This window comes from Cervus canadensis, chromosome 10, assembly GCF_019320065.1.
Source record: "Cervus canadensis isolate Bull #8, Minnesota chromosome 10, ASM1932006v1, whole genome shotgun sequence".
Lineage (NCBI taxonomy): Eukaryota > Metazoa > Chordata > Mammalia > Artiodactyla > Cervidae > Cervus > Cervus canadensis.
Window position 1 is genome coordinate 60,192,639 of NC_057395.1, and position 24,660 is coordinate 60,217,298.

The following is a 24,660-nucleotide window of genomic DNA, read 5'->3' on the forward strand; positions in this document are numbered from 1 at the left end:
ACAACTTTTTGTGCATCTCCCAAGCTGTACTGACCACAGGGTCTTAGTGTTTGTGTCTTCCTCACACACATACCAAGACACTCCTACCCCTACTCCCATTTCCCCCAGGAAAATGGGTAGGAATTGGCAGGCTTGAAAGCTCAGCCACTAGAGTTAGGGAACTTTTCTCTAGGGCGGTGATCCTCAGGCTGGCCTGGAGATCAGCAGATCAGCATCACTGGTACTAGAAATGCAAATTCTCCAGCCCCCTGATTTAGATATTATGGACATGGAACCCAGCACTGTGTTTTAACAAGCCCTGCAGAGAGCTGTGAGGTACCCCCAAGGGTGAGGACCACTGTGTTCAGGAGGTGTTGTCCTAGTGGACAACAGGACTCCCAACTCAGTGCTCCCTATGAATCAGGAAATCTGCAGCCATTCTCTCCTGTGACCCTCAGTATCCAGGCCAAACCTAGAGCCCATGTGGACAGCAGGAACATGCCTCCCCTCTGAGCTCCCTAGAGGGTCACATTGGTGCAGCCTGTTCATGTTACCCTGAAGAGCTGCTGAATTTAAGTGTTTATCTCCTTAGCCAAGGCTCCATTACCAGAATAAAGATGGAAGGAAGAATGCTTTTCCATATGTCCTTCCAACAAGTCATAAGACAGATGAGGAAAACTGAGGCTCCGAGTTTAAGTTACTATCCCAAAGTCACACTGCTGGTAAGTGGCAGAGTCAGAATTTGGACCCAGGTCTGTGCCCTCAAGTGCCCTTTGCCCATGAGAGGATGGATGGACATTTTCAGGAGCTCCTGGAGGACAGGGCCTAGCTCTTTTGGGACCCGAGTGACACTTGATCAAAGAGCCCCATGGGTAAAGAAGAGATTGTTTCTGTCACCCACCATGGCCAGCAACTGAGGACTTTGGAGCAAGCTTGTGGGCTGGAGCCCTCACTGAACTCTTGATGTTGCTTGTGGGAACCTCCTGCTATGCTTCAGAGGCTGGGAGCAGGCGGGGTTCTCTCTCCTCAGTTTCACCCAGCAGGCGTCTCCTCAGACCAAGCCGGATGCTTACGTTCCTGTTCGGGATGCGGCAGCTGCCGGTCAATTAAATCACAAGCCTCAGCAGGCCTGAATGATAGCCAGCGTGGTCTAAGTGCCAAGTGAGTGCAGCCAGAAGGTGCTTTGTCCCAGCCCACTCCTCATCCTTTATTTGAAACCCCCATTACCGTCCCAGATGGGACCCTCTTCTCCCAGCAGCCTCTCAGAGTTCGTCACACACCCCCCGGCTCATGTGGTAACCCAGTTCAGCAGACGGGCCTGGAGAGTTATAAATAGCTCAGGGGTAGGCCAGGAAGCCGACCGGTGTACCAGGACTGAACATGCATTCCCCGCTTTTGGTGCCATTTCCTGGGATCGTGTGCTGGGAGTGACTCCTGCAGATAAACTCCGATGCCTCTCCTCTCCAGGGTATGCACTCTGCCCTTGAGTCTTGCTTCTTCTGTGTTTGTGTTTGTCCCCCACCCCCACGGGCTGTGTCTTTGGAAGGCGGTACTTCCAAGTCTGCTCCTGGGACATTTCCTGTTCTTGGAACAGCTGCACCAGCCTGGGGTACCCTCCTGCTACATGATCCTATAGGGAGGTATCCAGTGGCCATGGGCAGTTTTCAGATGACCTTGTTCCTCTGACGTCATTAGATGGCTATTTTTGGCTTTGCTGTTTGTGCTGTAGAGAAGTTGGGCTGGGATGGGCGAGAGGGAGAAAGCATGAAAGAGGGGTCGATCTCGTTTTCTTATCGTCCCAGGGCCCTACCAAAGTAGGAGCATTTATTCTTCAGCATTCACAGAGCACCTACTGAATGTCAGGCCCCACAGCTACCAAGTTGTGACATAATCTAAGTATTCTTCACTCGGCCACAAATTCATTGTTCAGCAGGCATTTACTTGGTGGTGTGGAACAGTGATGATGGGCGAGGGCTCTGAGCCTGAAGGCTTGGGTTTGAATTCTAGTCCCAGTGGAATCCCACATCTGAAAACTTGGGCAAGTTACTCCTCCTCTGTGACTCAGTTTCCTCTTGGAAACAGGGCTGATAATAGTATCTACTCATAACGTTACCATGAAGATTAGAAGAGTTCATATCTGCATCTGACCCAGGGTGAATGCACAATAAATATTAGGGGCTATTATTATTAACAGCAGAAGCACCACTCTTTGTACTGAGTCCTTGGGATGTAAGGTTGACTGACATGGTCCTGATCTGTTCTGAGCTGGCACCTGATCCCTAGAGCCCCAGGTACTTGGGCAGTGCACACAGTCAATACAAGCCAGAAGGGAACACCTCCCGTGTGCACTGCCAGACCCTAGCTTGTGGGAGCATTCCAGGGAAACAGGTGAAGTTCTTGCCCTGGGAGAGCCTCAGAGCGGTGGTTTTTAACTCTGACAGCACATCGGAATCTTCTAGGCAGGTTTGAAAAATAACACTCTGAGCCCCACCTCCAAGTGTGCTGCTTCAATGGTTTGAGCTCAGAGGGGCTCAGACTTTAGAAGTCATGAAAGTTCTCCAGACTTTCCCATGCGCATCAGGGTTGAGAACACAGCCCAGGCTAAAAGGTTGTGTGTCCTGGGAGTACCCTGCTGACTACCTCAGGACTGCCTCAAAGTTGGCCCTCTGACTCGTGGGTTCTCAGATTTCAGGAGTGCATGAACCCCCCTGAAATGCTGGTTATAAAGACAGATTCCTGGGGCCCCATTTGAAGAAGGCTTCATTTTAAACAAACTCTGGGGCCTAGGCACTGAGAAAGCCTGCCACAGCCATACCTTCAGCTGAGAAGTCACTTGTGGTCATCAGTACCAAAAACTACCTCTGAGACCCCACGGTGTTTCATATCTCATATGTAGCTCTAACCATTTTCTGTCTTGAATTGTAGAAATCTGTATCTATATTGATATCTTGACTTTATCACCTAAGAGTTACAAATAGTCATTTCAAAAATGTCTCAAAATCCAGACAAAGCATAAAAATAATCTCTCCTCCCACATCTGCATGTATATATGTATATATGCATACATATCCCCCCAAATATTTTCTCTACAAATATTTTTAGCAACAAAAAGAACCCACTTCATGAAGAATTTTGCAGTCTTTTTTTTTCCCCAAAGAATGCACTATATGGTGATTCTAGAGCTTTTCCTCACCTTCATCTCTGTGTCCCCAAAGTGATCAATTTAGTTCTTGCCAGAGTAGAGCTTCCCTAGTAGCTCAGACAGTAAAGAATCTGCCTACAATGCAGGAGACCTGGATTCCATTCTTGGGTCAGGAAGACCCCCAGGAGGAGGGCATGACAACCCACTCCACTATTCTTGCCCTGGAGTATCCTACAGACAGAGGAGTCTGTGGGGCTAAGGTCCACGGGGTCTCAAAGAGTCTAACAGGATTGAGTGACTAACACTTTCAGAGTAGAGCACTTAATAATAATCTTGGCAATAAAACTCAACAGTTCTGGGTTGAGCAGTGAGTGTCATTTAAACTTCCAGGAAATCTGCATCTAGTTGGTCACACAGAATGTCCATAGATCTCTGCTTACCCTCCTGGGAGGAAAGGACTGGGTCTGCAGTAAGGACAGCAGCCTTACCAGGACTGTCCCGGGGCTGAGAGGTACTGCCAAAGACCCAGGCTCAGGGACCCTAGATGGGAGAGGGCAGAAGAAAACAGCCCTTAGTTGCTCCCATATCAGGACTGGAGGGAAAGTCGTGAGAAGAGTTGGCTGCTCTCTTTGGAGTCAGTCAGGTCGTTGCTCAACTCCCTGGATTTTCCATCACAGCCGAGCAGGCAGAGGGTCAGGCCGGGAAATGTCTCCTCTGAGCCGGTCCTTTTAAAGCCTCTTGGCTAAATCTGTTTCCTCCAGGAGCCAGGGAAGCAGTGCCCGAGTGGAGTTAACTCCTCCATGCCCAAGGAATTCTCCCAGGGATGGTTGAGCCTGGAAGCCCAGGCTTCTGGAATGCAGAGCCTTCCAGGGCAAGAGGCCTAAGGAGCCGTGAACTCTGGCTGGAGAAACCTTCTCTCCGGCCTTGTTAAATCCAACAGGCATAATTGCATCCTCCTGACCTTAATTCCCCTGGCGGGTTTAATTGGCCCTGGCATTACCCCACTTCCTGTCCTGCCGCTGTAGAGGCGGGGGGGGGGGGGGGGGGGCGTGGCTGCACAGCTGGTGCAGGGTGGGAAAGCCCCTTCTTAAGGGTGGGCAGGGGCCCTGGCAGCCCCCAGGCGGGTGGAGGAGGTTCCCCCATGCCCCACCCCTGTGCCTCCCAGGGAGCAGCTGGCCAAGCTGAGCTCAGCCCCGGCATGCGGATGGGCGAGCAAGCTGCAGGCAACCCTGTGGATCCAGAAGCAGGCCAGGCTCTCGTCTCACTTAGGAGCGAGTGCCGAGAACCCTGCAGGGACAGATGCGCCTCCACCTGGGGTGTCCATGTGATGGAGACCCCACAGTGCAGCAGGCACTGGGCCAACCACTCTAACTCCACGTGCTCGCTGAATGCTCCCAGCCGTCCCTGGGAGAGAAGCAATGGGACAGAGTAGTTATGAGGTGGGCATTGTGTTAGGTGGTTCAAACCCAACTCCGTGACTTTGCCCTGTCACATCTGTGAAATGGGGATGAAACAGCCAATGTTTATATAGCACTTAATTACCCACACGCTGTTCTAATGCTTTATGTACATACTTCCCTGTGATGAAGGGGCTCATCCTATAAATGAAAGACAAGAGAAGGCATTTGCCCAAGATTTACGGTCATTAATCTGAGAGCGTCACTGCCCAAGCTCCTCAGCCACTGCTCAGCAGGACTGTGGTAAGGATAGAATGAGGACGGGGCCTGGCCCACTTGGTAAGAGTTATTATTTGGGAATCATAACAGTAACAAATGTAGCAATGAAAGCCCCTTATGTTGTCCCAGCCTGGATTTTGGTCTCAAAAGGTGGCTGTGGATGTGAATCTGGGTGATTCGAAGTTACTCAATAGCTATGACTCTAGAGACAAACCTCTTACCCTCTCTCAGCATCAGTTTCCACATCGTTAAGAGAGTCTAGCACTTGGCCCCTAGAGCCCCTTGTGAAGATCCAACAAACTGAGCAAAGCCCCTGGCAGAGCCCTTAGTGGCCCTTCATGGGCACTCACTCAATAAAATGATCAGTACTGATAACCACAGTCATAACGAGAAGACATCAGCAAGGGCCATCATGATGGAGTAATCCCACAAACGTGGTCCAGAGCCTTGGACTCAGTCACTCAACAGGCACCGATTGGCAAGTGCATTTTGTGCCAGGGACACGTGTGAGCATCATACAGCCCCTGCCCTCGGGCTCTCGGACAGTCATTGGTGGGATCAGCCTGGAACTGAAGGAACCAGAGGAGGGAGTCCAACATTTCGAGCTAAACCAGAACATGCTGTGGGGACAACCAAATAGAGGGCCAGGGGTCCATATTGTAGGCACAGACAAGAAGATTTCAACCTTCAGAATGTTAGGAGGCCCATAAAACCAGTACCCAGCAGGGAGCCAGGGTGAGACACAGTCTGGGAAATTTTAGGCAAGAAAGAGAACTCAGCCATAAAGCAGCGCATTTCTGGCCCAGCTCCCGTCCTTGCAGAGTGACTTTTGGCAAGTTACTCTTTTATTCTGCCATCTTCACCAAGAAGACAGGTTGAGATCCTTCACAGAGTTATTATCAAAGTGATGTTTTAAGACAGTATGGATAGGAGAAGGAAATGGCAACCCACTCTAGTATTCTTGCCTGGAAATTCCATGGATGGAGGAGCCTGGTGGGCTAAAGTCCATGGGGTCACAAAGAGTCTCAGACACGGCTTAGCGACTAAACAGCAACAAGTATTTGTGCAGATGAAATCACCAGCTACAAGTTTCGACCGGCTCAATGATAAAGTGTGTTCCTCCATGTTATGTTCTACCTTCTAAGCCTAAAGCTATAATAAATTTTAGTATGCTTATAGGAAATTTTTCTTCCATTAAAAAGAATGGCTTACTGTGGGTTAAGTCCCCAGTGCAGGGGTGCAGATTTGATCCCTGGTCAGGGAGCCAAGACCCCTCAATGCCTCATGGCCAAATAACCAAAACATAAAACTGAAGCAATATTGTAACAAATGCAGGAATGACTTTAAAAATGATTGACATTAAATAAATAAATAAAAGTACATTAAACAAACAAACAAACAAAAAAAGACAGTATGGATAAAGCTAATAGGCACTCGAAAAATGGGAGCTCCTGTCTTTTCAGGGAGCCTGGGTTCAGATCCTAGCTCAGCCCCTTTCAAGCCCGATGGCTCTGGGTCAGCTGCTTGACTTCTCTGTGCTTCAGTTCTGCCATCTGTAATGGTACCTACCTCAGTGGGTTGTGCCAAAGATCACGTGAGTGAGTCTACATAGGAGCCCTTGGAATAAGGGCCAACACACGTGGCGAGTACTGTATAGGTGCTAGTATTTTTGCTTCCTAGAAGAGGCAGGCTGTCAGCTAGGAAGGAGAGAAATGAAAGAGGGGAGGCCAGGTCAGAAGAGGAGGACAGGCTGAATAAAAGGCAGCAAGTTGGGGAAGAGGCTCCAACTCTGGTGTTTGCTAGCCTTGGACTGACAATCCCAACATTTTCTCACCTAAGAAAGCATCATTCATTTTGAATAGTAATCTGTTCACATAATTTTAGGTTCAAATAAAAAAGTAGAAGAGTATGCGGTGACATCTTTCTCCCACCTCTGGCTCCCAGTTTCTTAGCCTGTCAAAGAAAACTTCATGCCTGTAAAGGGAAATTGTATATACTAGATATGTTATGTTCACTATTATAAATTGTACCCCCTTTTGTGCAAATGATAGCACCCTCTACATGCTATTCTGCACGTTGGTTTTTGTCCCCCCATTTTGTAGGTTGCTTCTTGTCAATTTATTCACAGCTTCTTCCATCTTTTTTACAGCTGCACAACTTCCTATTGTTCAGATGTGCTGTATTCTAAAGCCATTTCCCCCCTTTCCTGTCTCAATGGAGGGCAAGAGTTGCTTCCTCTATTTGATCATTGGAGGAGCTGGGACCTGGAGCAGGGTTGGAGTGATTGGATGGGTCACCATAGTCAGGACCTGAACCAAGTCCTGAATCCACTCCAGAACTATTTCCAACACACTCAGCTTGGGGCTAGTTCTCAAGGTGGCCTGCAGAGAAGCGTTGGGCATGCCTGGGTGATGGAAGGCCCTTTGGATCATACTTCTCCCCATCCCATATCTGCTTGAACACCTTGGGCTGGAGTAGCCCCTGGGTCACCACTGTGGTGGAGGATCCTTGGAAAAGACTCTCCACCAGCCAGACCCCCCACTTTCTAGTGGGCCATTGGAAAGGCCTGCATCAGCTCAGGGGAGCAAAAACACTGACCATCTCCCACAGCTGCTTGGGACAGCATCCATCTCCCCAGGAGCCCAGGAAAAAGACATTTTCAAAAGAAATGGCTTTCAGGCCCATAGGTAAGTTGAGCAAGTGCCCCCGAGACCTTTTCTTACTCAAAGATGCTCCACACTGGTCTGGAGGCAAGGCGCAGGGCTTGTGGATACAGAGCTGGGCGCTGGGATCAGGGTGACTATCCCTGGGCCTGTGTGGTTCCAACCAGGCTCCGGGGAACCCCAGGAGATGTTGGCAGAGCCGGAGCCTGGCCTGAGCATAGTCTTGCCCTTCAGCCCTGTCTGAGAGCTCCCTCGTCTATCTTGTCCCAAGTCAGAGATACCAGACAAGGTCTGGGAGAAGGCTGCTCCCCCAGGGCCCCAGGTGCCCCCTCCTGCTTTCTCTTCTTGCTTGTTCCAACACCACTCTCCCCCCGGTCGGTCCACGGGAAGAATGCCGTGTCCTCTGAATGGGGGCCAAGAGTGACAGGTGGTGGCAGTCCGAGTTGCATGGCCCCTGGTGTAAGAGATCCTCTCCCCCGTCCCCGCCTCCTCTGCCTGCACCCCTGCCTCCGCCTCTGCCCACCGGGTCCCAGCCCTTACAACTGCCCAGGACGGCTCCCGGGCAGCCGCTGCGAGACAGACAGACACCAGGTCGCCCCTCTCCGCTCCAGGTGCCTCTCTCCCCTCCGCCGGCTGGCCCCTGCCTCCTCTCAGCCAGACAGGAGGAGGCATCCAGCAGCCCGACACACCTTTCTCTTCTTTCTGCAGCTGGAAAGACTCGAGTTAGACAAGCAGAAGCACACGCCTCCCTACCTCATGGCGACGGAAAACGGAGCAGCGGAGCTGGAAATCCCGAGCTCATCAACAGGTGCCATGCGGGGGCCAGAGGTGGAGGGAGGAGCTTGGGAAGGGGTGTTTGAATCCAGAGTTGGGCCAGTGCTCTGGATTCAAAGTGGGAGTTCTATGCCCAAGGCTTCTTTGTGTGGCGCATGGAGGACCCAAAAATCAGAATTATCTCTGGATAGGGTGGAACTGGATCAAGGGCCCACAGGAAGCCTTCCCCAGAGAGACTGGGAAAATGTGAAGTCCCCATGGATGAGGACTGAACACTCACAGCAAGGGCTGGGGGTGGGCTCAAGGCCCACCAGAGGCCCAGAGCCTTGCACCCAGGGCCTCCGAGGCCCAGACAGCTCATATTGGGAGCCTGTGGAATGGCCCCAGAAGTTCAGCGGGACAAGTGCTTGTAAACTGTGACCTGGGTGGGGACCTGGGCCCAGAAGCGGTCCCTGGCCAGCCTGGCTGGGGAAGGAGGGGTAGGAGGGTGGATCCTGACGTGTTTCACCTCCTTTCCAGACGAGGCACCAAAGGGTGCAGCAGGCGAAGGACCCCCAGCTGCAGAGAAAGACCCTGGGCCCCCAGATCTACAGAAGTATCCTGGGCCCCCAGATCCAGAGAAGGATGCTGGTCCCCCAAACCCAGAGAAAGAACTTGGACCCCCAGAACCAAAGAAAGAACCTGATTCCCTCCACTCGACGAAAGATACTGAAGCCCCGGCCCCAGAGAAAGGGGATGGGGTCTCGGCCCAACCCTCAACCAGCAGCCAGGGCCCTGAGGGAGAAGGAAGCCTGCAGGGAGAGCCTGCGGAGGGCTCTGCTGGGCAGCCGGCAGCCCTGCCCGAGGAGACAGCGACAGCCGAGGCCAGCGTCAAGGAGCCCGAGGCTGAGCAGGGGACCCCGGGCAGCCAGGATCCCGGAGAAGCCACGGTGCACAAGACGGTAGCAGAGGGCCAAGCAGCGAGCAGGAAGGGCACGCCCGCCTTTCTGCACAGCCCCAGCTGCCCCGCCGCCATCTCGAGGTGAACGGCCCCTGCCTGGGAGCGGGGAGGGGTCTGCGATTACTATCTGTCTCGGCCACCGTCACCGCGTTCAGTGCTGGCTTGGGTAGTTCCGATGTTCAGCTCCCTCCCCTCTGTCCTAGGCATTGGCCTGACTGCCTGGTCTTCCTGCAGAGATCAGAAATATGTGATAGTTCACAGAAGCCTGGAGTGTCAGGCAGCAGAGGACCTCAAAGACCCCTTCTCCAGGCATCTGGAGTCCAGAGTCCCCCTTACCCCATGGACTTGAGTCTCACCAAGGGCAGGACTGAGATGTCAGGAGGAAAAGATAACTCATCTTCTTAATACAGTTACTGGTATAATATGGAAATATGACTAATAATCAGGCTGATAGATCATTACTAATACTCTTGAATTGAAAAGTGAAGTGAAAGTGAAAGTCACTCAGTTGTGTCTGACTCTGCAGCCCCATGGACTATACAACCTATGGAATTCTCCAGGCCAGAACACTGAGCCTTTCCCTTCTCCATGGGATCTTTCCAACCCAGGGATTGAACCCTGATCTGCATTGCAGACAGATTCTTTACCAGCTGAGCCACAAGGGAAGCCCAAGAATACTGGAATGCGTAGCCTTTCCCTTCTTCATGGGATCTTCCCAGGAATCAACCCAGGGTCTCCTGCATTGCAGGCGAATTCTTTACCAACGGAACTATCAGGGAAGCCCACTATTCTCTTAGAGCTATAATACAGCACCAATCTCAAGGTGCAATCCATTAGCTTTACCTGAATGCCAATGATATAAGTGAGGTTATTAATGATATATTTATTGTAAATCACAATAATAACACTTACCATATCAGTTTGAACCATGTGGTAATATAAATTAATATCATTAATACATTATCAATTGTATCACCACAATTTATGAATCAAGAGCTACATAACCTCCCTAATTGTCACACCTAATGATTAACCAGGGCTTCCCTGGTGGCTCAGCCGGTAAAGCATCTGCCTGAAATGTGGGAGACCCGGGGTCAATCCCTGGGTCGGGAAGATCCCCTGGAGGAGGAAATGGCAACCCACTCCAGTACTCTTGCCTGGAAAACTTCCATGGACTGAGGAGCCTGGTAGGCTACAGACCATGGGGTCGCAAAGAGTTGGACACGACTGAGCGACTTCACTTTCTAATGATTAACCAAATCAGCAATTCTATTAACAGTTGTTAATGATCTCTTAGTGCATTGATACTCAAGATAGCAACACAGACATGGGAATTCTCCGGTGGTCCAGTGGTTAGGGCCCTGCACTTCCACTGCAGGGACATGGGTTGGTCACTGGTCGGGGAAACTAAGATCCTGTGAGTCGCATGGCATAGCTGGGAAGAAAAAACCACCACCACCACCACAGACATTTATGGTATTATTAACACCCCCGGATTTTATATGAAGTGAATTTGGATTCACCATCCCACGTGTTTGGGGTAGGGGCAAGGCTGTATCAGCTCTAGATTGCAGACGAGGTTCTGGGAGGCCTGCCGGGGAGAGGGGGGTGTTGCTGTGGCTGCTAAGGGTGTCATCCTGCTGTGTTCTCACGTTTCAGCCTTGAGAAGCCACTGGCCGAGAAGCCCCTAGATGAGACATTAGAGCTCATCTTTGAAGGGGTGCCTGTGACCCCTGGCCCCACGGAAACTGAGACAGCCAAGGCAGCAGAAGGAGAGAAGAACCTCCCGGGAGGCAGCCAGAAGGAAGGAGAAGAGAAGGCTGCAGGCCAGGCTGGCCAGGCTGGGGTGCAAGGGGACACCTCGAAGGGGATCGAATTCCAGGCCGTTCCCTCGGAGAGATCGGAGGTGGGGCAGGCCCTCAGTCCCACAGCCAGGGAGGAGGACTGCTTCCAGATTTTGGGTAGGCCGGGGCTGCCCTGGAGCCCAGGGAGGAGGGCAGGGGCTCCCCATGTCTCCCCCGTCTCCTCCTCGCTTAGAACACTAAACCCTTCTGAGCCACCTCACCCAGGGTGATTCATCAAAGTGTTCCAACCCCAGGAAGTCCGAGTTCCTAGTCCCCTTCAAAAGACGGGGAAATGGGGGCTCAGAAAAGGGAGCACCCCAAACCCACAGCTAGAACAGGATATGAACCTGACTCCAGAGTTCTCTTGTTTACTTTCTTCTACATTGGCTAAAATGGAGTTAAAAAAAAAAAAAATCAGACATGTTGGAGCACCACCAGTTCTCTGGACAGTGGGGTTTGAAGTTACTCTGTAAAAGGGCTCAAATGCCAGGCTTTAAACTGCATCCTGGAAGGGCAGGGAGGGTCATGGGAGCCACAGAGGGTCGTGAACTGAGGAGCACAGGTGTGTGCGTGGAGGGGGGAGGGAGGCGGTGACCGAGGAAGTTGGGCACATGAGATGGGCAGGACCGGAGTGGCTTCAAGTGCTGACGGTTTATTCAGCGAGTTGAGCATGAGCAAGCTTGGCCAGTAGGTGAATGGAAAGAGCCCGGGCAAGGGTGCGGTGGGCCTGGGGGGGGTGAGGTGGGGTCAGGAGAGCCCAGCGTGTCCTGACAACCCCCCTCCTCCAGGCCGAGGTGCCCTGGGAGACCTGCCAGTCCGCCTGGTGAGCGGCGCGGTGCCACCCAGACAGGGTGGGAGGGCCTGGCGGCTGGGCGGCAGCCAGGAGCCCTGCCTCCTCCCCTGAGCAGCGGCACAGACCTCCAGGGCCCACTCGGCCCGGCAATCACATCCTCGAGGGACGGACCTGAACAACCTCCAAGGGCCGTCTGATTTATCACCAGCCGGCTTCCCTGCGGCCTCTTGCTATTTATAAAGAGGTTTCCATTCCCGGTGACTCAGCCTGTCGGCGCCCAGGGCCTGCTGTTCCCCGTATTGTCACTAGGTGGCAGCAGGTCCCTACCAAACAGCTCCATCCCCGGCTCCTCCCCTCCCACCCCTGCCCGTGGGCTAGGCCGGGGGATACCCATTCGGCAGGTGGTGAGAGCTCTTGGTGTTACTAGACGGGGTGGTAGGCAGGTCCCATCCTCGACTCCTTCAGACACAGTAACGCCTATCTGGCATGGTGCTCCACCATTATAGTTGAAAGTGAAAGTTAGTAGAAAGAAAGTAGTTCAGTCCTGCCCAACCCTTTTCAACCCCGTGGACCGTAGCCCATCAGGCTCCTCTGTCCATGGAATTCTCCAGGCCAGAATACTGGAGTGCGTTGCCATTCCCTTCTCCAAGGGATCTTTCCCACCCAGGGATTGAACCCTGGTCTCCTGCATTGCAGACAGATCCTTTGAGCCACCAGGGGAGCTCACAGTTGCGCACCCCCCCACCCCCGCCCTCTGCCCTTTTTTTAAATGGAAATGCAAAAACTTTGGGATGGAGTCTTCATACCGTATAGTGTGGGAGGGTCTGAGGAGTCCAATCAGCTGTCCCCACTGTTGTGCCGGGAGAAGCTGAGCCTCCCTCTGACAGAGGCAGAGGCCTCCCAAGGAGGGTGAATGTTGGTGGCAGAGCTGACATTGGAAACTGGGCCCCTAGCCCCTATCCTGGAGCCAACTGTCCCCCAGGTATCACTTGGTGAACGTCCCTGGATGGGGCCCAGGCCAGGCAGGAGGGCATGGTGCCAGGGTGAGTCCTTAGCAGCCCAAACACTAACCAAAATGGCTCTGCTCTGCTCCACAGATGACTGCCCGCCGCCCCCAGCCCCCTTCCCCCATCGCATTGTGGAGCTGAGGCCCGGGAACATCAACAGTCAATTCAGCCTGAACTCCAAGGAGGCACTGGGCGGGTGAGAGCTGGGGCCCCGAGCGCCTGGCCCAAGGGCGGGAGAGCATGGAGCCCCTGGGCCTTACATCTGTCCCCTGGAGGCCCAGACACTCCGATCAGATGTGAGCCATACGGTCATGATTGCTTCCATGTGGTCTCACTTGTCTGTGTGCAGGCTGTCACATGGCTGGTGTGTCAGTCACTCACACAAACACACCATTGATCATTAGGTGTTTCCCATAGGAAGCACGTAATACTGTCCTGTCTGTCTCAGTTTGGGGTACCACACTGACCCCTTCAAAGTGATCCTCTGTTTTGTTAGAAGTCCTGAAGCTCCCTCCCCCGGGGCCTGGTGCCCTTGCCTGCCTGTGAGATGCCCATCAGGGGCTGTCCTTTGATGAGCCTACCCTTCCTGAGCCTGTGGCTTGTGCAGTTCAGCTGTGGTCTCTGCAGTAGAGCTCACATTTTGGGAGGTTACTGGAGCTGGCTGGGGTTCCCCCATCTCACAGGGAGCAGAGCACAGGTCCCTCTCCCACTTGGTCTTTGGAACTCGCTTACTCTCAGCCTCTTCTCTCTCCAGCGGCAAGTTTGGAGCGGTCTGTACCTGCACAGAGAAGGCCACAGGCCTCAAGCTGGCAGCCAAGGTCATCAAGAAACAGACACCCAAAGACAAGGTAGTGCGGTCTGGCTGTGGGGAGGGGGAGGGAGAAGGGATGCTTGGAGCAGGTGCCTCTCACCTCCCTCCACCCACACATCTGCACCAGGGGCCAGGGGTACAAAGCTTGATGCTCCAAAGACATCAATCACACAGATCAACAGATAGACAGGCGGAGAGTCCTGCCACAGGGGCCTGATGCCGCTGACCATAAACTTGACCCCACAGGTGGTGAATTTATCTTGGGGGCTTCCCCTTCAAGCCCTCTGGTTCCAGTCAGGAAGTGCTGATGAGCACCGGCTCTGGGCCAGATGCTATACTGTGCGCTGGAGGTCCCCGAGGGAAGCCAGGGGGTCCCTGCCCCCCGAGAACAGCAAGGGAAACAGGCCTCAACAGCAGCCCGGGCCTGGTTCAGAGTAGTGTTTGCTCAAGGAGTGAATGAATGAATGAGGCATAGACTCATGTGGAGTGAGGGAGTCAGGTGTGTGAGGAGGTGATGGCAGCCTAGCAGCCTGGCGCAGTGAGAGCTATATAACTCAGGAAAGCTAGGACGGGAGGGTGGGGAGAGGTTTTGTCACGGTGGAGTCTCCTGACTCACCCGCAGGGCAGCAAAGAGTCTCCTGAACGAAGGCTTTGAAGAAGGAGGAGCTGTTTTCCAGTGGGAAAGGCAGGGGAGAGATGTTCAGACAGAGGGGACTGTGGATAGAAAGGCCTGAGGATCAGAAATGGCAGGTGGGAACCCTGGAGTTGAGGTCAAGGCCATGGGAGCAGAGACAGCATGTGCAGAAGCCTGGAGCCCAGAAGGTGCAGGAGAAGCAGCTCCGGAGGAGTGCTGGGAAATTGGAAAGATTTTCCACATGACTCTTTCTCTGTTGCTTCCACTTAATGGGGCTTGGGTCCCAGGCTTCTGTCATGGACCTGGCTCAGCGGAGATGCTCAAATGTGATGTGTAAATTAATTGGAGTCAGCTATTGATTGATTAATTATTGGGTACTTTTTCTGTGCTGTGCACTGTACCAGGTGCTAGGGAAATGGCATCTGAACAAGTCCTAACATGCTAGAGAGGAGAAACAGACAATTAAAACCAAACCAAAACATAAAAAGTGTGGTGTCTGGAGCCAAGACAGTGTTAAGAAAAGTAAAGCCAGGAAGGAACAGGGTGTGTAGAGCCACTCAGATAGGATCAGGTGGCAATAGGCTTCTCTGAGGAAGTGGTGTGGAAGGTAAGATATTCCAAGGAATGGAATAATGGAAAATGGAACAGTCTAGGCAGTGACCCAGTGCTCTGGGGGAACAGGTCTAGGGAGAGATCTGATCTGTAGCATTTGCCAATTTCCTTGGTGTAAATATTCCTACTGTGGTTGATTTCAAGCTACGGATGTGACCACTGGCTGGCAGACTTTGTGAAAGTGACAAATAATGGCAGCCAAAACTAGGAAGGCAGTGATGGGGGAGCTGAGAAATGATTGGATTTGTAATCTACTTTGGAGGTGGAGTCAAAAGATTTACTGATGGGCTGGATGAGGGGGTGTGAGGAAGCAAGAATAAGAGTGAAATCCTGGAAAACTCCTAACTTTCTGTCCTGCACGCCGGGGTTAAAAATGACAGCCTTTTGCTGATGGACATGCTGCGGGCAACTCAACTGTGAGGAAAGGGTGGTATCAAGGGTTTAATTTTGGACATGAGAGATTTGAGATGCCTATTAGGCATCCAAGGGGGAGGGACTGGCGTCTGGAGTTCAAAGGAGCGCTTGGGGGTGGAGATATGTATTTGGGAATCGGTCACATCTGGATGGAATTTTCAGTCATGGGGCTTGAGAATGCCCTGGGAGAGAGTGTAGAGCAGGGAGGGCTGAGCGGGAAGGATGGGGCCCAGGATTCAGCCAGCGGGAGGAGAAGAACCAGCAAAGCAAAGGAAAGATGTCCCAGCAGAAATGACTATGTGGTAAGGACACAGGCTGGAGGGTCGGGAGAGAGATGGGAGACGGGGAGACCAGCGAGGAGGGGGAGGGCAGCTGTCCAGGCGAGGCCCACCCTGAAGAGGGTGGAGGGCAGGGAGACATGATGCTCAGATGGTACCCCTGATGCTCCTGGTCCCCAGGAAATGGTATTGCTGGAGATTGAGGTTATGAACCAGCTGAACCACCGCAACCTGATCCAGCTCTACGCGGCCATTGAGACCCCACACGAGATCGTCCTCTTCATGGAGTAGTGAGTGGCGGCGGCGGGGTGGGGGCCTGGGGTGGGGGGCGGCGGGCCCAGAGGCAAGCCTGTAGAGGGGTCTGTGCACGCAGCATCGAGGGCGGCGAGCTCTTCGAGAGGATTGTGGACGAGGACTACCAGCTGACTGAGGTGGACACCATGGTGTTTGTCAGGCAGATCTGCGATGGCATCCTCTTCATGCACAAGATGAGGGTTTTGCATCTGGACCTCAAGGTACTAGGGGTGGGCGGCCTCCTGGGAGGGGTCGGGGTGGCATCGGACCACCTATCGCTGCTGCAGCCAACCATCCCTCCACCCCCCGTGACTCCTTCTCCTCCTCCATCCAGTCCTTCCAGCTGTAAGGGTCAAAACAGGGGACACATCAGAGGGCAAGAACGACTTGGTCCCAGCCCTCTCCTAGTCTGGAGTTGTTGTAGTACTCGTTGAAAGGGTCTCTTGCAGTCCTGTGAGCCCCACATATAACACTAGCTAAGCAGTGTTCCAGGAGCGCCTACCTCTATGTAGGCCCCTGATAGGCACTGCTAATGTTTGCTCACTTATTTCACAAATATGTGTTGAGGGCCCACTAGATGCCAGGCAGTGTTCCAGGTGGTGGAGACCCAGTGGTGAACAAAATAGATAAAAACATCTGTCCTCGTGGAGCTTATGTTCTAGAGGGGGAATCAGGAAGACACATCAGTAAGTATAGTGTTGGGTTTCCCTGGTGTCTCAGCTGTAAAGAATCTGCCTGCCAAGCAGGAGACTTGGGTTCAATCCCTGGGTTGGGAAGATCCCCTGGAGAAGGGAATGGCAACCCACTCCAGTATTCTTGCCTGGAGAATCCCATTGTCAGAGGAGCCTGGCAGATTACAGGCCACGGGGTCGCCAAAGAGTGGGACCCGACTTAGCGAATAAAACAAGAACAAAGTGCAGTGTCAGTGCAGCGGGATACACGTGGCAGGCACTGACATAGACGTGTGCTGAGAGAACATTTATGCTCTTCTTGCTCAATACCTTGCACATAGCAGGTGGGCAAAAAAACTCGTTTGGGTTTCTCTGTAAGATTTTATGAATCCCTCCACGTCTGATCAGCTGTCAGTGGCTGTGGTGCGGAGTGGGCAGGAGCCCCGTGAGTGCCAGGTAGCCCTGTCCTTATGGCAGGAGTTAATGTTTATGGAATCAATGGAAATGCTAGTGGAGAAGATGAAATCTGAACATGGAGGCGGGTGAACGCCCGTCGGCAAAGTGGACAGTACTTTCATTCATTCATTTGGTAAATACATACTGAGCACCTGCTTCTGTGCCTCTGTGCACTGTGCATGGTGCTGGGCATGCTTGTTACCCTCCGGGTGGTGAGGACATGACCCCGTCCCCTGGAGCCCATGGGGTCAGTGGTGGAATCAGACGTAGTGACTCGAAGAATAGATCATTTTATTTTTTGTTAAATTTTTTTTTAATTTTTATTTTTGACTGTGTCACTCAACCTGTGGGATCTTGGATCCCCCACCACGGGTCAAACTCATGTCCCTGCAGTGGAAGCGCCGAGTTTTAACCACAGGTCTGCCAGGGAAGTCCCTTAGATCAATTTAAACCACTAAAAGCATTTTGAAAAAGTGCGTGAGTGTAATGGGGAGACATACAAGGTGGAACTGAAGAAGAAGGTAAAGGCCGGAGCATTCAAGGCTGATACAGGAGATGCTACTGGTGCTGCTGTGGACTCACCCCTCTTCTGTGCTTACTGGGGTCAGAGCCACTCAGGAGGTGTTTAGAGTGTGTGACAGCCCTTTGGGTCAGGTGTGCTGTTATCATTCCCACTGACAGTGAGGGAGCGAGGAGGGTAAGGGACTGGGTTTCAATGGGGCTATTCTGACAGCACGGAATTTAGGAGGTGGGCATAATAAGCCAGGAGAGATGATGGGGCTGGAACCCACAGCCGTGGGGGAGGAATGGGAAGTGGTCAGATGATGGACACATTCTGAAAATAGAGTCAGCCGGATTTCTGATGGTTTGGATGTGGGAGGGCAGAGGGAATGGAAGGACTGCAGGTGCCTCCGGAGTTTTTCGGCAGAACTCAAGCCTGCATGATGGCATTGGAGGCTGCCCTTTTCCGGTAAAAGCCATTTTCCTTGGGGTAGAGCAGGCTCCCTGATTAAAATGCAGTGTCCTGGGAAGAAGTTCAACTTAAATCTCTGTGTCCCACATGTGACCTTTTTCAGGATAGCAATAAGTTTTTCATCAGTAAAGGGTTTCCTGATTGAGTGAGCTGGGCGAACCGCAGCCTGAAGCCCCTTCCCAGGGTCCCAGCTGCAGGGCTTTTCAGGAAGTCCCCTGTCCTCGTCCTCCAAAAGGAGATCTGGATCTGTCTGCTTTCCCCTGCCAATTGTGTCCTTGGAGCCTTTTTTTAAATAATATTTTTTCTCTTTTTAAAAATTTGTTTTTGGTTCTGCTGGGTCTTCATTGCTGCGTTTGGGCTTTCTCTAGTTGCAGTGATTGGGGGTCACTATCCAGTTACGGAGCGAGGGCTTCTCATTATGGTGGCTTCTCTTGTTGTGGAACATGGGCTCTATGTGCATGGGTTTTAGTAGTTGCGGCTCATGGGCTCCACAACATGGGCTCTTTAATTGAGACACATGGGCTCAGTTGCTCTGAGGCACATGGGATCTTCCAGGACTAGAAGTTGAACCAGTGTCTCTTGCATTGCAAGGACCACTGGACCACTGGACCTCCAGGGAAGCCCTCCTTGGGGCCTTTCCATCGTTCCCGTGTTTCAGTGGAGCACTGCTGGGCTGTTGAAGTCACTAGCATCCTGCTCTGAGTGCAGCAGTGTGAAAGGACCTTCAGAAAGCCTCCTGTTTGGGGCCTCAGATCAGATACCACAAAGCCCAGATGAAGAACAGAACCCTGTTCTTCAGAACCCAGCTGGGTCAGGAGGTGGAGGCCCTGGGGGAACTGGAGGACTCCCGCTCATCTCAGCGGTCAGCAGCAAGTCCCTCCAAGCCATGTGTGGCCATATGGCCAGGGCTTCCAGTGTTTCAGGAGGTGCTGAAAATCAGGGTTCTTGTGCAAAACCTGCCTTTTAGCCATCGTTAACAACTTACATTTCTGCCCCACAACCTCAGATGAGTCCTGTGTCCTTGTGTTGATGAGGAGGAGATGGAAGCCCAGCACGGGAGGGGTTAGCCCTTCAGTGACCTCACATGCTCACCCGTGCTTGGGGTGCCAGATTCCAGGAGTCTTGACTGAGCACCTACTGGGTGCTTTGTTAGACGCTGAGGGTGGGGAGCAGGGACGCCTGGAGAAGAGCCCCTCTTGGGCCTCCAGATCCCCCTCTGTGTCTGGAACAGGCAGATCCGAGGGTCTCTGATGGGAGGCTGTCCACTCTGGCAGCCTGGGCCTCTGGTCCAGGGAGCCTGAGACCTGGATGGACTGGGATGGGGAGGGAGGGTGAGCCGGGTCAGAGGTCAATCCAGGCCACCCCCTTCTCCTCAGCCAGAGAACATCCTGTGCGTCAACACCACAGGCCACTTGGTGAAGATCATTGACTTCGGCCTGGCACGGAGGTACCACCTTGGGTGGGCGGGGTGGCTGGGGCCAGGGGAAGGTGGGAAGGTGTCTGGGAATGGGCTGGGAGTTGTGCTCTGAGCTCTTGGCCTGACCTCCAGGTATAACCCCAATGAGAAGCTGAAGGTGAATTTTGGGACCCCAGAGTTCCTATCCCCTGAGGTGGTGAATTACGACCAAATCTCCGATAAGACAGACATGTGGAGCCTGGGGGTCATCACCTATATGCTGTGAGTGTTGATGCGGTCGGGGCACATGGGCGGGCAGCTGAGGCCAAGATCACTTCCACCTTCCCACTCCCTCAGTCAGGGTCTGCTGGGCATTGGGGGTGCACTCATCATTCCTCTTCTTCACGGTAACCCTGGGAGGCTCGGATGATTACGGCCATTTTACAGATGATAAGAGTGAGGCTCAGAGAGGGGAAGTGACTTGCCCAAGGTCACCCAGCCAGATTCAAACCCAGGTCTGTCCCATTTGAGAGGCCGGGGGTCTTTTCAGCTCATGGTGCTGCTTCTCAGGATCTGTCGCATCCCCGACCCGATCTTACCTCCCTGCCTCCTGCCATCGCCTCCCTCCAGGCTGAGTGGTCTCTCCCCCTTCCTGGGAGACGATGACACAGAGACCCTGAACAACGTTCTATCAAGCAACTGGTACTTTGACGAGGAAACCTTTGAGGCTGTCTCAGAGGAGGCCAAAGACTTCGTCTCCAACCTCATCGTCAAGGACCAGCGGTGAGGCTCACCCCCCAGGACGTGAACCCTGTGTGTGCAGAGTCCAGTGCGTGCGTGTGCCGGGTGGGAACTGGGCTGGCAGGCCAGTGGGAGCGGTGCCTCCCAGGCCTGCCGCCTACTCTCAGCACACCACCCCCTCTCCACAGGGCCCGGATGAGCGCTGCCCAGTGCCTCGCCCACCCCTGGCTCAACAATCTGGCAGAGAAGGCCAAGCGCTGTAACCGCCGCCTCAAGTCCCAGATCTTGCTTAAGAAATACCTCATGAAGAGGCGCTGGAAGGTACCGCTGGACTGAGGCGGGGAAGAGAGAGGGATAAGGGGTGGGAAGGGCGCTGGCCCCACTAGCCCTGTCTCCGCCGATTCTGTCTGGGAAACAGAATTGGCTTTTCTCTCTTTGTCCTGGGCTGGCTCCTGCCCTGGGTGGTGGCCCTCCACCCACCCCCTCCACCCTGGGGAGGGGCATCCTTTTATGGCTTGGGCTCAGGAAAAAGTCTCTGACCCCATCTCAGGCTTCTTCCCTTCATTTCACAAATATTACTTGACCATCTACCACCTCTGGGCGTTGGGGACACAGCAATGGGCAAAGAGAGTAGGATTTCAGTCTTCATGAACTTACTTTTGTTAGAGGGTGGGGAGTTATTAAAAGGAATTAAGGAAGGGCTCTGTTGGCTCAGACGAAGAATCTGCCTGCAATGCAGAAGACCCAGGTTCGATCCCTGAGTCGGAAAGATCCCCTGGAGAAGGGAATGGCAACCCACTCTGGTATTCTTGCCTGGAGAATTCCATGGATAGAGGAGCCGGGTGGGCTACAGTCCTTGGGGAGTTGGACACGACTGAGCGACTAGCACTTACACTTACCAGAAAAAAATAAGAATGGTCAGGAGTGCTGGGGAGAGGCTGTGCTTCTAAATAGGGTGGCCAGGGAGAGCGCACCGAGAAGGAGCCTGTGAACAAAAACCTGAAGGAGATGAGGGCTGAGTCAGGCTGGTACGGAGCGGGGCGTGTCCCCAAGCAGTGGGAACAGCTGGTGCAAAGGCCCTGAGGCAGAAGCATGGTTGTGGAGTGTGAGGAACAGGTAGGAGGCCAGTTCCTCTGAGTGGAATAAGCAAGGGGCAGGAGAGGTGTCCGAGAGGATGGGGAGGCAGGGCGTGGAGAGACTCAGCCATGGTGAGGGGCTTTTTTTTGGAATGAAATAGGAACCAGTGGACCGCTTCCCAGGTGGGTAGTGCTAGTGGGAAAGAACCTGCCTGCCAACGCAGGAGACATAAGAGATGCGGGTTTGATCCTTGGGTTGGGAAGATCCCCTGGAGGAGGGCACGGAAACCCACTCCAGTATTCTTGCTTGGAGAATTCCATGTAGCCTGACGGGCTACAGCCCATGGGGTCACACAAAGTCGGACACGACTGAGCGACTTAGCATGCACACACAGACCGCCATGAGGGGAGCGGGACTCAGGTTTGCTGACCGGTCTGTTGAGTGAGACAGGGCATCCTGGAGGCTGTGGTGTCACGGCGCCTCCTGTGGCCATTTTGGGCACTGCAGCCTCCCTGGCCAGGGGCCCTCCTGGGATGAGGGGGACCTTGGGAGACACACAGCCTGTCCTACAGCTTTCCCCCTGCCCTGCTGCTGACCCGGACCCCTCTCCCTCCTCCCTCAGAAAAACTTCATTGCTGTCAGCGCTGCCAACCGCTTCAAGAAGATCAGCAGCTCGGGGGCACTCATGGCTCTGGGGGTCTGAGCCCCGGGAGCAGCTGAGGCCTGGACGCAGCCGCGCAGTGGCCAGGGCTGAGGCCACACAGCCCAGAAGGCCGGAGCAGACGGGCCAGATCGCCGGGGCAGGCTGGCTAGGACGAGGCTGCACCAGGCTGGGAGGCTCGGGGCTCCCACGCCCCCGCGCGGTGACTGCTTCCCCGACGTGAGCCGCCTCAGATGTGGCCTGACTCCATCCTGCTAGCGCCTCCCCAGGGGCCCTGTTGTTCCCGCCTGGCTCCCCTTCTTGGAACTGCTGCTCTGGTGACCCCGGCTTGGCCTCACCTGGGGCATCCCTGGCCTGGGCTTGCTCCTAGCTAGAGTGGGAGGGCTGGGGGTCCCGGCATGTGGGGCTTCTGCACTTGTGGGTGGGAGGCCTCGGTGGGGCAGGACGGCAGACGGCCGATTTCTGAGGCACAGCTGCCCGGGGAGACAGAGCAGGCTTTGTGAAGGAGGGCCTCCGTGTCCCCAGCCGCCCGTCTCCCCACTCCCAACAGATAAGGCTTAGCACACACCATCTGGTGCAGGGCCCGGCACCCGCCCACCTTCCTCGCGACCACCAACATGCAGGAACTCTGTGTGAGAGAGAAGACGCCCAGCCTGGGCCTGGGTGGAGGGGGAGGGGAGAGGCCTGGGGGACGGGGAGACCACCCCCGAGCTTGCCTGAAGGCCAAGCCAGCCTAACCCAGCCACTCCGGCCCCCATTCCAGGGGTCACCCACGGCCTCAGAGGATGGCGTCGGCAGGCCCAGAGGAGTGGGAAGGCTGTCGGGCAGCCCCCAACCTGCTGTCAGCTTGTGCCATGTAAATAAATGTACAGGTTGGAAGCGGCCCCCCTTCCCTCTATGTGTGTGCATCTGGGTGAGGTCACAGCTGGCCACCGTTCACGGAGCACTGCCGTGGGCCAGTCACTTTAGCAGCACTTCGAGTATGGTGTGGTGGTTACTGATGCAGCCTCAGGAGCCAGACTACCCAGTGCTTGATCTGGGCTGCCTGCCTTGTACCTTAATGTGCTCTTCTGTGAGAGGTCACAGCACCAGCCAACATTTAGGGGAGACTACTGTGTGTCTGGGCTTCCCAGGTAGCTAAGCTGGTAAAGAATCCACCTGCAATGCAGGAGACCCTGGTTCGATTCCTGGCTAGGGAAGATCCCCTGGAGAAGGGATAGGCTACCCATTCCAGTATTCTTGGCTTTCCTTGGTGGCTCAGACAGCGTGTAATGTGGGAGACCTGGGTTTGATCCCTGGGTCAGGAAGATCCCCTGGAGGAAGGCATGGCAACCCACTCCAATATTCTTTCCTGGAGAATCCCCATGGACAGAGGAGCCTGGTGGGCTACAGTCCATGGGGTCACAGAGAGTTAGACATGACTAGGCACAGCACAGCACTGTGTCTGGCTCTATTTAAGCGCTTGTATGTCTGTTAACTCATTTATGAGGTCATGAGGTATATATTGTTCATATTATACAGAGGGGGATACTGAGGCTTAGAGAGAAGAAGGAACTTGAAGGCTTTTCAACAAGTCAGAAGCTAGGGCTGGCTTGAAATGGACTATTCCACCTCCTACAACAAGGCTCTGCCCACAAATCCTCCCTGCTTCTCACCAGAACAAGGTGTAGGCAGATAGCAGAGTCTCCAAGTGGAGCCAGGAGTTCGGGCCTGCAGCGATGGGGGTCCCCTGGGAGGCGTAGGGAGAGAGCTGTTCTCCAGTCTCACCCACGGGCCTCAGCCCTCCTCACCCCAGGCCTCTGCTGGAGGGAGCAGCCTAGAGGGCAAGAGAGCTTAATGCTAATAGGGTACAGCCTTTCTGGCTATGAGGACAATTGAGTCAATTGAGGCCTAAGCAGGGCTTCCCCAGGAATGGCAGGAACAGCAGCTCCCATGCAGTGAGCTCCAGGGGGTGGCACAGCCCAGACCCAGCTGTGTGTTCAAGTGACCCTGGTCCCAGCGCCCCCACTCGGTGGGCAGCTGTATTAAGTTCATTTCTCTTAACGGAGCAGCCAAGGCTCAGGGAGGCGATGCCACTTGCTCAGGGTCACATGGCTAGCCCATGGCAGAGCCAGGGTTTGTACCCAGACAGTCTGGGACCAGAGCCCCTGCTCTGAACCGCTGCACTATCTGCCTCTGAGAAATCTTGGATGGAGACCTTGACCGTTCAGCCTTCCAGCCCCTGCTTCCATGAATGCTGGCCAGGAGGGCAAGGCCAGGTCCTCACCCGACCCTGCCCTGTTCCAGCAGATGGGTGTGGAGTTCCCCTGCCGCAGGTGCCACGTGGGACAGGACTGGGGGGCTCTGGGCTCTGAGCCTGCTGGGCTTGCACTCAGGGCTGGGGGGGTGGTGCGCCTGGGGGAGCCTGGCTTAGGCTCTTGGTGGGAGATGTGTTATGGGCAGGGACCCTGGGGCCGTGGATCCCTTGCCTGCCTGTCTGCCCGCCACCTGCTAGCTGGGCCAGGCCTGTGGTTTCCTCTGCGTTCTCTCAGCCGTGCTGGCCCCCACCCAGGCTGAGCCTCGGCCACACAGCGTGATGATGAGGAATGAGTCACCGCCATAGTGGAGGGGTAAGGAAATGAGGTCCAGCCAGCACCGAGATCCAGGGCTGGGATCCAGCGGGGGAAACCAAGGCCAAAATGGGCAGGCTGCTCAGCAGGGACAGGAGAAGCTGGGGCTAGGACGCAGGACCCCAACTCCCAGCACAGGCCTCATTTCCCCTTCTATGAAACCAAGGACAAAGGACAAAGGTTCAGAGGACAACCTCAGCACCACTGTCCTCTGC

General features: G+C 54.1%; 1 protein-coding gene across 2 annotated transcripts; it reads left to right on the forward strand.

Moving 5' to 3' along the window:
• Nucleotides 1-1,302: 1,302 nt before the first annotated feature.
• Nucleotides 1,303-22,720, forward strand: MYLK2 (myosin light chain kinase 2). Of its 2 annotated transcripts, none has more exons than XM_043480480.1 (13): nucleotides 1,303-1,447; nucleotides 8,169-8,268; nucleotides 8,754-9,255; nucleotides 10,834-11,135; nucleotides 12,909-13,014; nucleotides 13,573-13,666; nucleotides 15,748-15,857; nucleotides 15,941-16,082; nucleotides 19,338-19,408; nucleotides 19,511-19,639; nucleotides 19,988-20,140; nucleotides 20,287-20,419; nucleotides 21,798-22,720. In XM_043480480.1, the coding sequence occupies exons 1-13, from the start codon at nucleotides 1,430-1,432 to the stop codon at nucleotides 21,876-21,878; spliced, it is 1,941 nt and encodes a 646-aa protein (XP_043336415.1). In that variant the 5' UTR covers nucleotides 1,303-1,429; the 3' UTR covers nucleotides 21,879-22,720. The 2 variants fall into 2 exon arrangements, with proteins under 2 accessions (XP_043336415.1, XP_043336414.1); XM_043480479.1 differs by lacking the exon at nucleotides 1,303-1,447 and adding an exon at nucleotides 7,911-8,071.
• The last annotated feature ends 1,940 nt before the right edge of the window (nucleotides 22,721-24,660 follow it).